This window comes from Ursus arctos, unplaced genomic scaffold (assembly GCF_023065955.2).
Source record: "Ursus arctos isolate Adak ecotype North America unplaced genomic scaffold, UrsArc2.0 scaffold_20, whole genome shotgun sequence".
In the NCBI taxonomy this organism is placed as follows: Eukaryota; Metazoa; Chordata; class Mammalia; order Carnivora; family Ursidae; genus Ursus; species Ursus arctos.
The window spans coordinates 1,788,589-1,804,477 of record NW_026622875.1 but is presented as its reverse complement, the minus strand read 5'-3'; the positions used below and the strand labels follow the sequence as shown (position 1 = coordinate 1,804,477).

Sequence of the window (15,889 nt, the reverse complement as noted above, 5' to 3'; positions counted from 1 at the left end):
AAATTATAAGATTGCTTATTTTTTTCCTTCTTTTTCAGATAAAACTGCTGAAAATGCTGTATTTTATTCATTTTCAAAATCACCTTTGTAATTTCACTTTCTTAAGTTTTCTCTAGAAACTTTACTTTTATTGTCTTAATGTCTTCTCTTATTTTCATTGCCTACTTCTTTCTTTAGTTTTATTCTGTTTTTTTCCCCATTATCTTAATCAATTCACTTTACTCACTAATATTCAGCATTTCTTTGCTTTAAATCTAAGCATTTAAGGCTACGAGTTTTCCTCTAAAATAAATTTAGCTGATATCTCACAGTTTTGATACAAAGCATAATTGTGAGTGTTCAATTATAAGGACTTTCCCCCCCTTCCATTTCCATTCAGTTTATTTTTTGACTCACAAATCATTTGATAATGTGTTTTTTAATTTCCAGTGTCAAGACTCTGTGTGTGTGTGTGTGTGTGTGTGTGTGTGTGTGTGTGTGTGTGAGTGAGTGTAGCTTTTGTTGTTTTTGTTTGGCTGGTTTTTGGTTTTCATTTTGTTTTGTGTATATGAAAGAATAAGTGATCTCTGTAATTTCTTAACACATTTTACATTATTTCTTTTTATGTAAAGTGGCCTTCTTTGGTGTTGAATATCAACACTGTGTACTTTTTTTGCTTGATATAGAGACATGAGATTTTTTATGTTTAGAATTGCCTAAATTTTCTCCACTCAACATTTTGAGACTTTCTCTGTCTTTATTTTTTTACTTTTCTTTTATTTTCTTATCTTTTAAATAGAGGAAATAGCTTTATTGTTTTTTAACCTAAACTGACAATCTAGTATTTTAAATATATTTAGATTTTTGACATTTACCTTTATTACCAATATATTTGGGTTTTTCCCTACCATCTTATCTGGTACTTTATATATATCATGTAAGCTTTTTCTATTGGTAACAAATTGGTATTCGTTTTGGTATTATTTTGATTTGTTTGATTTTATTTATTCTATTTTCTCATTCTAATAGCTTGAATGTTATAGACATCATCCATATTCTTATTTTTCTCATAAATTCCCTAAGAATAAGGAATGAATTTCTCTGCAACATACCTTTAGTCATTTTATTGAAAATCTTTAAGATAATAATATTACAAAAGTAACAGTAATTCACATTTTTTAATAAATAACACTGTATGAAATTGCTTACCAGTGGTATTCCAAACAAACTGAACTCCAGCATCCCTGCGATAGACCATTCCATTTGTTCCCATGAAGCAGTATTGTCTCCTAGCCAATGTGCAGCATAGTGTCCAGACCCAGCAAAAGTTGACCGGGTGAGAATAAAGCTTCTCTTATTAGGAAAAACTTTTTCTACAGCTCTAAAAATAAAAGTAAATTAATAAATAAGATTTATTTTTATAGAAATATAAATATTTTATCAATCTTTCATACCAATTTGGTATTTATTATCAATATTTACTTATTTAAATACATTCCAATCAAACAGAGAAAGGAAATCCATGAGAAGTGGTTCAGACTTTGGTTTTCTTTACCAAATTAAATAAACATGTTTTTTGTATCCACTCAACATTTGTTTTTAATATATATAGTCTAAACTCATTGAAATTCCTTTATAATATAAAATTTCATAAACTGAACTTGAACTCTGTACACATTTTTGTGGCACAATGATGCTAATGATATATTAATATCTGTATTTTCAAATATTAGCATGTGATGTTGGGATAAAAGTTACATATTTGAGTGGCATTTTAGTTTGTTTGTTTCTAGAAGTTTACTATCCACAACTACTAGTATTATTCATCTCATTCTACTGGTATTTGAGTATTAATGATAACTTTTTTCCATTAATGGGAAATATTCAAGGAAAGATACAAAAGTTTGATTTAGTATATAAGATTATCCAGACTACCTTAGTAAAAACATGTTATTCTCAGGTGGCTATTCTAAGTTATTATCTTTACAATATTGAACTATAGTATTGCCTTTTTTTCTGGAATTTGTGTATTTATACACTTCAATATATAATGCTTTACTGAGTTTAAAAAGTGAAATAAATACTATGAAGATCGTGTATAAAAGCTGTAATATCATGGTATGTCTTGGGACTAGACAAATGTGGGTTTGCATTAAACTTGATTGTGGTTACTTAATTACAAGAAAATTAAAAATGTATTGAGATCAGGATCTGGGTTTTATTGACAATTGCTTTATATATACTTATATAATGCTTGGAAAATAGTAGGCAATCAAGATATGATTGTCCCCTTCCTTTATTTTTTAACTTGTTTCTACTTTATATACAATGACACACTGCCTTAGAAAATTACTTTGGGAGATACTACATAGAAAATTACATTTTAATTGAAACCCTTGATTTTGAAAAATAAAGACTTATTTAGAAACACCATGCTCCCAGGCCAATTGTGAAGTTCATACTTAGAATGCCATTATATTCAGAGATAGCAAACTGAATCAAAACGTTGAGGCATAATTTAAATCTATGAATTAAAAAAGAATCACAGTTTAATACATACACCACATAATTCTTGATTAACTAAGTTCCAAATTCATGAAGATTAGTAAGAGTACTGGTGTTTTTAATGCCCTAATTTTTTACCACGAAAATACTTTGTTTTCTTATTCTTGCTATTTTCCAACTATATTAGGAAATTATAACATACATCTCTACACAATAAATGTGAAAAAGGTTTCTGAATGAAATTACACTTACTTCTCTGTGGCTATAGCCATGCTGTACCCATAGAGGCTGTGAACATCATACTGCTTCCCCCAGTATTGCACAGCATCCATGCAAATTGTTTTGGAATACAGGAGTTTGTCAAGAATATCTTAGAAAAAATATGTAAGAAATAATTTTTAAGAGATATTTTGCCATTGTAAACTTCATAATGTGCTATGTGAGATCATATCTGGTTTAAAAAAATGAAAGACAACTGAAACGAAGTTCTAAACCCTATTCCTATTGATTGTATGGTTTGCACTTATACTAATAACTATTCTGATTCCAAATTTCAGTACTGAATAAACCCATAGAAAAAACACCCTTTAAAAATATACAGAGAGAAATATACCCATTTGTATTATGCATCATATAAATATACACCCATTTCAAAGCTTTAGAGCTTCGTTTATTTAAATATAATTTATTTTTTATTATGTTCAGTTAGCCAACATAGAGTACAACATTAGTTTTTGATGTAATGTTCAACAATTCATTAGTTGTGTATAACACCCAGTGCTCATCACAACACATGCCCTCTTTAATACCCATCACCCAGTTACCCCAACCCGCCACTGTCCCCCCTGCTGAAACGCTCATACATGTAAATCTGTTACATGTTAGAATATGTGAGATGTAACTATTCACATTAGGTTCATTCTAAAAACTGTACAGACTTACAGTATAGTGCTCATGGAAAGAATCTGATCATCTAAATTACAATTTCAAACAAATTTTGTTTCTTTTCATTAATTATTTAACATGGGCAATTTATCAGTGATCAAGAAAGTCAATATGCAATACTAAAATTTAAAATCATTCTCCTTTTCTTAAGCATAAAAATTTAGGCCCAAAAGTAAAACAAAAACCAGCAAAAAAAAAAAAATCAGTGATTTCAGGGTCTCAAAATTGTATCAAAGTTTGTGATTTAGAAATACATGCTAGAATTTACCAGTCAACAGGGAAAATTATTCTCAGTTAATGGTCAGTAAAGAACCAAATAAAATTTACCAGGAGTAAAAGGTGGATAATTTAGTTTGTTGCTTTCGCATCCTTCCGTTGAACCTTGAATAAAGCTGGAAACTTCATTCATGTCCTGAATGGATATAATGTGAAGAAGTACAGATTTTAAGTAATAACAGAAGCATCTTAGATGGGATTCAGGGGTTGTATATAACCCAAATGTTTTTATTTGCCTAATTTTAATTATACATATAAAACATTAATTACATTACAAGTATTAAGCAACTGTATTCTCTAAATAGTTGTATCAGTTTTCTCACTGAGTCCACCACTGTACCCATTTCTAGCACATTCATTTATTCAACATAGTTCACTCATTTCCACTGACATTTATCTAGTTTCTATGATGAGCGTTGCTGGCAGCTAGGCACAGCACTTTTTGCATAGCCCTCGATTCCTACACTCTCATAAGAGAATGAAAATGAAAAAAGGTAAATATCATTTTAGTATTCTAATGAAAATAGTTACTACCTTACTGAATCCCTGAAAGAGTCTCAAGGAACCCTAGGGCAGCTGGACCACAGTATAAAAACCAGTGACCTAAACATCTCTTGGAGGCAGAGTTGTGTTTATAGATTTTTTTGCCATGCAAACCTAGGCCCCAATATTGTCTTGCCACATACTAGTTCTGTGACCGTAAATTTAAATAAAGCCTTTGAATGAAAAAGATAACGTATATAAAATCATATATCACACTACACGTGCTCAAGAAATACTGAATTTCTTCTCCTGCTCTGTTAATTGCATTGAAGGACTTCCACACATTTTTGAACTTTATTTTCCACGTCTCTGTGATATGCAGTCTCTGCTCTCACAGAGGCTTCACACTCAGGCAAGTCCCTTGTTAATTTTGTTTTCCTCAGAAGAAATATATTTTCTTTATTACTCTTCCCTTCTTCCATCCACATCACGCTTAGATGGAGTTAATGTGAAAAATTAAGGTTGCTCAAGGGAGGAACAAAATAAATTTCTCATTTTGATAACAGATATTAAAAGGTAAATGTTTCCATTTCCCAAATATTTTCCTCATAGTCATAAAGAAGAAAAATTATACAGTTATTTTAAAGTATTGGGGTTATTTTATTGAAATTACCTGATTCAATTTTGTTTTCCTATGTCCAATAAAATTAATACAAAGAGATACTACAGTTACACAGTCAATAATTTTAGGTGAACTTAAGTATTTTTTCTTCACAAATCCACCAGTTAAATTTAAAAACAACTTCAACTGCTGAAATTCATAATTGGGAATTGAGTTGCATTATTTTAAACTTTGAGACTTTTTCTAAAGTAACATCTTTTGTATATAATTATTCTTGAGAAAATAAAAGGCAAAACATTTAACTATGAAATTTATGTTATTCTATTTGAATTATGTATTTGCAAATTTGCAATAAAATTCACAAGATCTTCCAGCATTCAATCCAAATAGGCAATATTTATGTAATTAAGAATAAACAATTTTTAAAGAAAAATTAATATATTTCACATGAAAATGGATCAAAAGATTTGTTTAATCATCAATATTACACTGTATGTTCACTAACTAGAATTTAAATAAAAACTTTAAAAAAATAAAATATTTGTTTTATCATACAACCATGTAAACAAGATTAAATCAAATACATTATTTCACCAGTTTACAACATAAGGGAAAGTCTTATGTACTCAAAAAAAAATAAATGTATTAACCACTAAAGGAAAAAATAAACACCTTTATATGATTTTAACCATATTTTACAACAAATACAGTATTTGCTATTTGATTATTTTATTTTATTTTTTTAAAGATTTTATTTATTTATGTGACAGAGAGACAGCCAGCGAGAGAGGGAACACAGCAGCGGGAGTGGGAGAGGAAGAAGCAGGCTCATAGCGGAAGAGCCTGATGTGGGACTCGATCCCAGGTCGCCAGGATCACGCCCAGAGCCGAAGGCAGACACTTTAACGACTGCGCTACCCAGGCGCCCCTATTTGATTATTTTTTAATATCCTGTCTACTGGCAAGATTGGATTATGAATATATTAAACATATTACACAAAATACAATAGAATTTATTTGTATCTTTTTTAATGCATTTTGTATATTTGCACTTTTGAAAAGTCTGAAAACATTTTTCTCTAACTTAGACACATTATTTAAGTGATGTTTTATGTATTTAATGTCATGTAAAAACAAACTCAATTAGTATTTTTAATATTACAATGAGCAGATTCAAAGCGGTGGAAGGAGCGAGGAAAAGGCCTCAGGAATTGATAGTAATAAGTACACCTACAGATATTCAAGTATCATTCAAATTATCCCAAATCAAGTAATGAGCATTCCTAGGAATTGTCAACACCATTTCTAGGGTTGTTTCTGAAGGTTCTTTTCTTTAAAATCCATTGAAAATTGTGTATAAAAGTTTGGTGCCTAATAAAAATTTTTTAAAAATCTGTTGGCATTTCATAGCTCCACATTTAAGTTCAATAGAAATAGCCCAATTTTTCAAATAATTTAAAAAATAACTCAATTATTATAAGAATCCTATAAAATGTAGAGAGAATATAACCAAATAAGTCCCTAGTTATTTGAATATATGAATTGTTTGAATATATCTTCTCATTGAATTTTACATTTCTTGTACTATATATTAAATTATTGAGCTTCTTTATGGAAGAATTCTGCTTATTAGATTTTTAAGAATGAAATCATAACAACATGATCACAACAATATGGATATTTATTCAGAAAAAGTGGAAGTGATCTTTGAATTTTAAAAAAATTGATTAATGCTTTTATTTTGAAATCACAGCTTCAGTCCTAATTATACCAAATGCATTGGGCTCTTACTTCTCAAGTATTAGAAGATTATCTCAAGAATGATGTAAAAAAAGATAATTCAAGTATATGTTTATATGCAAAAATCTATTTTTCAATGACCATTAAGCTCACATAATTTTCCAAAGTGGTTTTAATACTTAAAGTTAAAATTCAAAACATTAGCATGGAATTTAAATTAGAAATCTAGTAAATTATAACACTATTTTTAAATTTGACATGAAAATAAAATTTCAGCAGTTAAATAACAATATTTCTTTTTACTGTCTGTTCATTCTATCAGAACAAATAATCTGAAGAAAATGAAAGAATTAAGGAAACAATTTAGCAGTAGGATTTGGCAGTTATTCAAATAAGAGCTTGAAGCAGTATAACCGCTGCTTATACATCATATAAATTAATTCAGTGGTGTTTAGTGAGCTTTGAAATCATACTGATTATCACGTGTTTTGTTTTTTAAGCTTAGTCAAATGCTTATGTATTAGTATGAGAACAACTCTGCCTTTCTCAGATGCTCTTCCTTGTCCCATCCCCTCCCTTTCTTTGGAGATGAATCAAGTATTTGTCTTCAGTGGATATAGGAAATGAAGTATTCTCTATGTACAGCACAGTCAGATTCTCTTTTACTATTCCTAAAGTGTCATTTATACTGCTACTCTCCTCTAATGGACTCAAACCCTTTCCTAAGCAAAAACAAAAACTATAACAAAATAAAACATACAAAAAAAAAAACCTAAAAATCTAGAAACATTTAACTTATATAATACATTGAAATTGGGACTATAATTAAAAACAAAACTGAACAACAAGAAAAAACAAAAACAAAAACCTCAAGATTGGAATGCAAATTTTTGTTATTTCTATCAGCAGCTAGGTGTTATTGTGATCTCACTAATTTTATGTCAAATAACTAAAGCTTCTCCACCTTCATTCTATTCATCACGGATAATCCTGAAGGTTATCCTAACCTCTAATTCAATTCCATGTTCAGCTAAAAACATAATTTTCCTCTTTGTATTCTCTACAACATACCTGATATATTAATGGTGCAAAGTAAACACTTGTTAACTAAGTACCTGATTGAAGAAATAATCACTGAATGAAAAATGAGCAATCATGAAAGTAGAGATATTGTGTAACCAAGTAGCCAAAGAAAAGTATAGCTATCCCTAGGACATCCATTATCTCCTTCCGAAACTCTGTGCAGTTGTAATATCTTTGAACAAAATCCCTGATGGTCTCTCTGTATTCTGGTTTATTAGACTTTTTTTTTTTTTTTCCTGAAACACAGAATAGGGATCACCAAGTAGTTTCATTCCCCAATGTGATTGCGGTTGCCATAACAAAAGCCACTAAACCACTGACTATCATCCAGTATCACTCTATACAATAAACCCAGAAGCAAGCCATCAATAGTTACAGGTATAAAACGTAATTCAAAGAAACTTTGAAACATTAGCATTTTACTTTCATAACTTTACTAGCAACCTAGGATTTTGGTTGTTGCTGTTGTTGATTATTTTGAGATAAAACAGCCTATTACAATTTTGCTTTGTTCTATCCCATAAATTACTAAAAAGAAAGTCTGAAGGTTGAGAGCTTATTTATTATTACAGTCCACATCGCTGCAATCATTTGAATACTGTAGACCATAATAAATATTTTTAGAATTGCACTCTTTATCTCCAAATCTTGTTACCTATTTTCAAACATAAATTATGAGTCATAAAAATATAGCACCTTAGTGACAAAACTGAAATTTATTCTATAAAGTGCATTACTGAAGAAGAAAACTATGAATTTACAGTTTTTAGTTTTTACTCTTTTCTAACTCAGGAACATGACAGGTATGAATTTATACATTCTAGAAAAATATTGTTACAGTTTTTAATTTCATGTTCAATACATTACAAACTATACCTTGTCAACTGAATAATGATTTTATAGAAAAATAATTCTATGTTAATTGTCTAAAATTATGGGTTTAAAATAGCTACTTACAATCCAAAGTCCATCATATTTCACTTCTTGATAGAAAATGTTGCATTCGTCTGCCCACCAATCTATGCAGTTTGGATTAGTAAAATCAGGGTATACTGTTAATCCTGGCCATACCTAAAAAACAGATCATTCACAAATATACATATAAAAAAGGAAAAATAAGTAATAATACAAAGTTAGTGGAGAATAGTAAAAACAAATATTAAAGTTATAATATTGTACTTCCTTAGGTATATGTGATCCATGTACCATCTATGCTTATAATAATCTTGGGCCCACTTTAAAATGCATTTAAGTGACAGTAAAGTAGAGAGAAAGACCATAAAGCATTTAGGAAGGCAAAAATATGAGCATGGAATGAGGCTGCTCTTTTGACTGCAGCTAAGTTTATTTCTTAGCATCCTAATAGGTTAGGTTAAAAAAAAATAAAAATTACATAATATATTCATTGTCTGATAAAAGAAGTACACAATTTAATTTCCAAAGGCATTTGCTTCCAAGAAATTTAAGTTAAAAAAAGTCTTTGTGTATGTATTTTTTATTTAATAAATGAGAATATGACACTTGTTATGTGCTAGGTAATGTTCCAAGCATTTTTATAATTATTAGCTCATTTAATCTTCACTAGAACTGTAGGAGAGAGGTATTATTTTTTAATCACCACTTAACAGATGAGTTATTTACTATAATTAAACCCACTTCACAGATGAGAGAAGTGATAAACAGAGAAGTTAAATACATTTTTTAAGACTGCACCACTAATATGTGTCACAGAAAGAATTCAAACACAGCAATCACATATCTGAGTCTATGCTATAAAACACCATACACACTATGCTGTGTCTTTATGATCATGCTTCTTCAAATTATCTACTTCTTACTTAGAATAATGACAGGCAAAAGAAATTCAATTTCAGATGAACTGAAATAAATCATATTGTTTTATATACAAATTATGCATATTGGCTATCTGATCCGTCCATATCGGCTATCTGATCCGTCCATATCAAATGGAGCAGACCTTAACAAAGTATATTCTGTAAGATATTAACAGGCATTATGAAGAAAAAATTTGGCTTTTATTTCCTGATGGAGCTCATAATTATCTGAATAAGACTTTCAGCAGAAATTCTGACTTCGATGAATGTAAGGAAATGTGATGGTTACGGTATTCTTCATTATTGTAAATAATTCTACAATAAACATGTTTTTTTAATCAATTGACATTATCTCATTTTATTTCCTTTGATTAAATTACAGAAGTGAAATTACCAGGTCAATATATCTAGACCTTACAGTTTTTGATATGTCTTATAAAGTTGTCTCCAAAAGAATGTTTGTTCTGGTTAAAATTGTGCATTGGGGATGTAATCTGTTTCCTGATTCTGCTTTTATTAGCTCTGTGACATCAGGAACGTTTCTCTACCTTTCTTAAATTCACTTTTTTCACCTATAAAGTAAGAATTCTAACTATAGCTATCTCATTATCTTACTGTGAGGATTAAATGTAAATCATAAAATTTAATACTCAGCATAAAATTATTCAATTTATATAAGTAATTATTTTACATCAAATTATTAGAATTTTGTCATCTAAATTATATTTTGTCAGTTTTTTTTTGTGTATAGCACTGAAAATTACCTGCCTTGTTACAAAAACTGTTTTAGAGATCATTGAAATATTTCCTCTGTCTAAAATTTCTTTACACAATTAAAATACCAAGTACAGATTTGAAAGCAAATACACACACACACACACACACTCTCTTATAAAAACCTTGTGATTGCACAATAGAAAATCTCAACACAACTTTAATGAATATCATAATTTACCTCTCCAATAAGTGCTGTAGTCCCATCTGATTCATTTACCCACACATTTTTTGCGGTTCCCCTATCGTAGGTCTCATATGCCGCTCCATTGGTAAGCTTATCTATGGAAATTGCAGGGTCCTAATAATAGAAAGAAGAAACTATAGAAAATCTCCTAAGTTACAAATGTGTGAATACTAAAAACATATTAATATATAATGTCATTACCAAGATGATGACATATTTCTGTCCATGGTCATGTAAATCTTGAACAAATTCAGGGAGCCCCTGAAATGCAACTTTATCATAAGTGAAGTCTTTCTTGGCTTCCATATAGTCAATATCAGTGACCTGTGTATCCTGAAAATTAGTAGAGTATATTTCAATAAATAGTACTGAAAGAACTCTAATCACTTCAACCTTTAAGTCCAATGAATTTGTATTATAAATATAATGATTAAAATGTAAATGTACTTAGATCTCTTCTATTTCACTAAAACCACAGTTGTAATTTTTTATAAAAGTAATTTTTTAAATTCTAAAGTACAAAAGCATTAAATGATTATTCACACTTGTTTCAGTGATGATCACTGGATAAGTATTATGTTTTATATATGGGAATCATTGTATGGAAAACAAAACATAGAGGCGCCTAGGTGGCTCAGTCAATTAAGCATCTGCCTTCTGCTCAGTCATGATCCCAGTGTTGCGGAAAAATTAAAATCAGACCAGTGAAAGACCAAGGACACTCGGAGAAGTGGGAGAACTCATATTTATTTTATGCCAGTGGACCCAGATGAGCTCGTGCTCGAAATTCTGGGTCCCAGGCAGCGGGGTTATAGGGCTTTTACAGGGGACTGCAGGCAGTCAGGTTCCAAGGGCTATGCTCACAGCTGGTAGGTGGGTTTAAACTGGGGGGGTGGGGGCTGTTTCGGGCGGGAACAGTAGTGCAGGGAGCCTGTGGCAGAAAGCCTGTTTATACAAGCAGAAACGGCTGGTTATCTCTTGCTCCCAGTAGGGCTTCTGGTTATCTCTAGCTTGTTGTTAGTAACTTTCCATCTTCTGGGGCCTCCTGGTCTGGGTCTGCTCTAGGTAATTTTCCTCTTCACCAGAGTCTCAGGATGGGGCCCCAAATTGTCAGGGCTCCCTGCTAAGCAGAGAGTCTGCTTCTCCCTCTGACCCTCCTCCCTCTCATTCTCTCTCTCACACTGTCTCAAATAAAATTAAAAAAAAAATACATATTACATAAAATACTTTAAATATTCTTTTAAAGATTTTGTTTGTTTATTTGAGAGAGAGAGAGAATCTGAAGCAGACTCCACACTGAGCACAGAACCGGATCCCACAACTGCGAGATCCCACAACTGCGAGATCAGGATCTGATCTGAAACCAAGAGTCAGACGCGTAACCGACTGAGTCACCCAGATGCCCCTAAATATTTTTTACCTTAAAAAGGATATCGGCTATAAAAAACAGTCTATATTTAAAAAACTGAATGTGATGTTCACAGTTAAACTTGTATTCTGTTCTAGTATAACTCATAATCAGTTCTTAAAATTTCAAGAAGACCCGGCCTTATGTATGGACTTTATCCTTAAAATGCAGATTAATAATCCATATTTATATCATCGTATCATATTATGTATAATGCTGACAATATCCTACATTTATTATTATGTGATAATATCTAACTTGTGCATATTCCCACAAGCCCTTCATCCCACTTACAAATGGTATGCCAGCATCCCGATTTCTTTGTACCACTTCTTTCACTACATCAAGCGACTTATAATTCCAGCGACTCAGCTGGAATCCAAGACTCCAATATGCTGGCATTGCTGGTCGGCCAATGAACTTGAAGTAAACGGATATTTGATTAATTTCAACAAAGAGGATTAAAATTATTATTAATATGCTTCTTACTCTGTTTTCTCTAGTTATTTATTTAAGTTAAATTACATATTTGGAACAAAGATTTAGTGTTACCTGAATTCTGTGTCCTGGATATTCTGTTAGAACTTTATTACAAAACGCTTTGTGTTTTGTCACTCATCTTTGTTTATTTTGTGATAAAAAGTTAGAAAGTTAGCTCTTAAGAAAGTTGCATTTGCAAAGGTGTATTTTTCCCAGCATGGAAAGTTAAAAAAGAGAATATAAAAATAGCATCAAAGAGAAAAAGAAAATTGTCCCACCACACTCTCACCTCCTGTAGCAACAGAATGAATTAATGAGGGAATGAATGGTCCCCACGTAACAAAAAAAATGTTTAAAACTATACAATTTCTAACCCCTTATATTTTGAAACTTATTTTTCCCCTTTTTGAAATATCAATATTTTCAAAATATTAATAAAATATATGTTCTGTAAGGCTCCGACCCAATTATTTTATCAAGTACTTATTTCATTCACGGGCAGGGCTTCTCCCCTGTGCCAAATAGAGTCTCCTCTCTCATTCTCTGTGGCCCAAACAAGCTCGGTGCACAGCAACAGCATACCAGTGTGTCACCATAAGAGAGGAGACAATTTGGCATGTGGAAATATGGGTGCAACTAATAGTAATTATTTTCACTAAAACTGAGTATTAGGTTGTATGAAGACACTATAATATAAGACTTTATTGGCATGATGGTTTTTAAAATAAGGCGCATATGTCTAAAAAACTACAATGTAACATTTTTAAAAAATTACTTGTATTGGGTTATTGTATTCTACTCATTAAACATTAAATTTATTTTAAAAATAAATTAGTATCAAAACTCTCAAAAAATTAGCATTTTTAAACCCATTTCATAAACACCTTATGTTTCATGGAATTTCACTGAAGATTTGAACATGTAATTGAAATGTCTTTGTGTATTATACACATATATGACAGAATTTGTTTTGATTAAAAGTATACAAAATATTATCTATCATATTAATTCATATATTATTTATCTTACACTTTATAAACATTTTTAAAACTATTTGGTCAGTCAGATGAATTAAATTTTACTTTTTTAATTTTTTTATTATGTTTTTATTATTATGTTCAATTAGCCATCATATATTAAGACCTCTAATGGTTTAGCTTGTACAGAAAAAAATGTTTTTTTCTTCAAACAAAAAATAAAGTTTCTTTTGCCTACTCTTTACATAACTTAAACCTCACTTAAATGCCTTAGTGGTTAATTGTGCTGTATTCTACAGCACTATTGTATCTTATTGCTCAAATCAAGCCTCTGCAAGGCTACCCATAAAATGATGTAAACAAGTGTGCTACTATACTCTCCGTATGCTGCATTCAAACACCATTCATAACTCAAACCCAGCTACTGCTGACCACAGACTGTATTCAGCATGTAACAGACAACAATCCCAGCTAAATCTCACAAAGTTAGTGTCAGATTCTTTCAAAAATGTGCTATCCACTGTTTTGATGGTGTAGTAACCATACCCAAAGTCTGTATAAAGCTCAACCTAACACTGTAATTATGTTAGTATTATAGACTGTAAATTTTGTGTGCTTTTCTGAAACGCATACTTATTAATAGCAATTTGGGAATTGTTAGACTATAAATTATTTACTCGTGTAAAACCCTACCTACTCTCATTTCACGTTTTTGGATCCTAATTAAAGAAAGTTTTGACAGTAATTACTTCTCCTTTAACATCGCTTTAGCAAATGGGAATTGTATGTCAAAGATATAGCAATAAAATAAGATTTTAAAAATAGGCATAATCTTTTAGTCTTATGCCAATAAAAGAAATTTATTTTTCCATACCCACAGTCACAGGAGAACAATTGTATAAAATAATTATATAGGAGGAATACAGAGTTATATTTTAGAAGCCAGCTCAAGGTAGGCCCTGGATTCCTTACCTCCCTAAGACCCATCTAGGACTTAGGCATGTGAAAACATTATTTAATAGGAGAGCAAGAGTTGCTTAGAGAGAAGATATGAGACTTGAGACTATGTTTCAAAATTCGCCCGTCTACACCTAAGCATCAGAGCCAATTTACCTGGTGTTTACCTACTGGGTATTAACAGCAAATTTCTCTAGCCTTCCTTTTAACTCACTTGCCTTTAGGATTTTTATCAAATGGGTGAATGACCTATAAATCTGTTGCCTATACTCAGCCCTAAAGGTCAGATACTTCCTTTTGCTTTATCCCATAAAAGGAGATCACAAATAAGTAAAGATTTAATATGCAACATTTCAAAGAAATCCAACTCCTGAACTCAGCTGCCTAGAAGCAAGAAACGATTTGATATCAGAAGTAAAGACATTTAATACATACATAGGCTTCATGGTATTGGAAAAAAAAAAAACCAACCACCTACTCATACCTGAAAAATGGTAAGATTTAAAAATATATTTAGCTAAGAGGCCCCAGATATCTTAAATAAAATTAGACATGTGAGATGAAAGAAAAGTGTTTTATAAAATAGATGTAAAACAAACCTCTTGATACTGTTGAACTACTTGCTCTGGTGTATCTCCTAGAAAGACGTAAAAGTCCAGAATTCCACCAATAACTCTGTAAGTTACTATTGGAGTAGGCTGGATGAAAATTTCTACAAATAAAATTGGAGAAGCATATATAAATACTAAAAATACACATAGCGATAAAGTACAATGCTTCATATTAACCACATATTTTTACACTGTTTTTTAAATAATTAAGGTAAAATAAGATACTGAAAATAGGAAGAATATAAGAGAAAAATAGAATGCCACCATATATGAGATTTATGATAGGATATCCCAGATGTTTCTTTTTATGGATGTTGGCAAAATCTTTCCCTGAAAACTACATAGCAAGGGATCAGTCCTTTTACAACAAAAATACTTTTTTCTAAAATTGCATTTCAATTAGTTATTTTAATTAAAGAATCTCTAACAGATCATATTATCACATGTTAATATCTAAGAAAAAAAATATAAAAGTTTTTATTTTTTTTTTCAATATAGACAATAATTGCCTGGATAACCAAAGGATACATAGTTCTTGCTGGGACATTGTTCAACTTCGTAGCTTTTTATTATCACTGATTCATCTGTTAAACATTGGTATTGCACTCACAACATTTAAAAAAGATTCTACATTACTTGAATTGTGATAAACTAAAAAATTAATCTTCCTTCTTTCTCTCCCTATATGGACCTTTCTCTTTTTGGCTGTAGTGGTATATTAACTTATCTTAACAAGTGAGGCTGTAAAAATGGGAACAATCATTTTCGTGGCTGTGTTTCAATGTTGCTCTGAAGGGAAAAGAAAGTGCCTGAATGTCACAACATAGTACACTCTTCCCAAAACAGAAGCATTGATATACAAAATTCCATTGTCATACTAACTATGAAAGCTGCTTGTAATAATCTCACATACTAAACCATTAACAATAGAGCTTACTCTGACATACAATACCTATGACTGGAATAAGAGAGCAGTTCTAACATTTCAAGTTAAACCTTATTTATTTATTTATTTATTTATTTATTT

At 30.7% G+C, this 15,889-nt stretch overlaps 1 protein-coding gene across 1 annotated transcript in view; it reads right to left on the bottom strand.

Moving 5' to 3' along the window:
- The window catches only part of SI (sucrase-isomaltase), a 91,187-nt gene that overhangs the window by 62,346 nt on the left and 12,952 nt on the right, over positions 1-15,889 (bottom strand). The window contains exons 9-16 of the mRNA XM_026497428.4: positions 14,851-14,963; positions 12,132-12,257; positions 10,631-10,762; positions 10,424-10,543; positions 8,591-8,704; positions 3,757-3,841; positions 2,737-2,854; positions 1,189-1,360 (exon numbers count right to left, since the gene is read on the bottom strand). Of these exons, the coding sequence (XP_026353213.2) occupies positions 1,189-1,360; positions 2,737-2,854; positions 3,757-3,841; positions 8,591-8,704; positions 10,424-10,543; positions 10,631-10,762; positions 12,132-12,257; positions 14,851-14,963 (980 nt within the window). The remainder of the gene's footprint in view (positions 1-1,188; positions 1,361-2,736; positions 2,855-3,756; positions 3,842-8,590; positions 8,705-10,423; positions 10,544-10,630; positions 10,763-12,131; positions 12,258-14,850; positions 14,964-15,889) is intronic.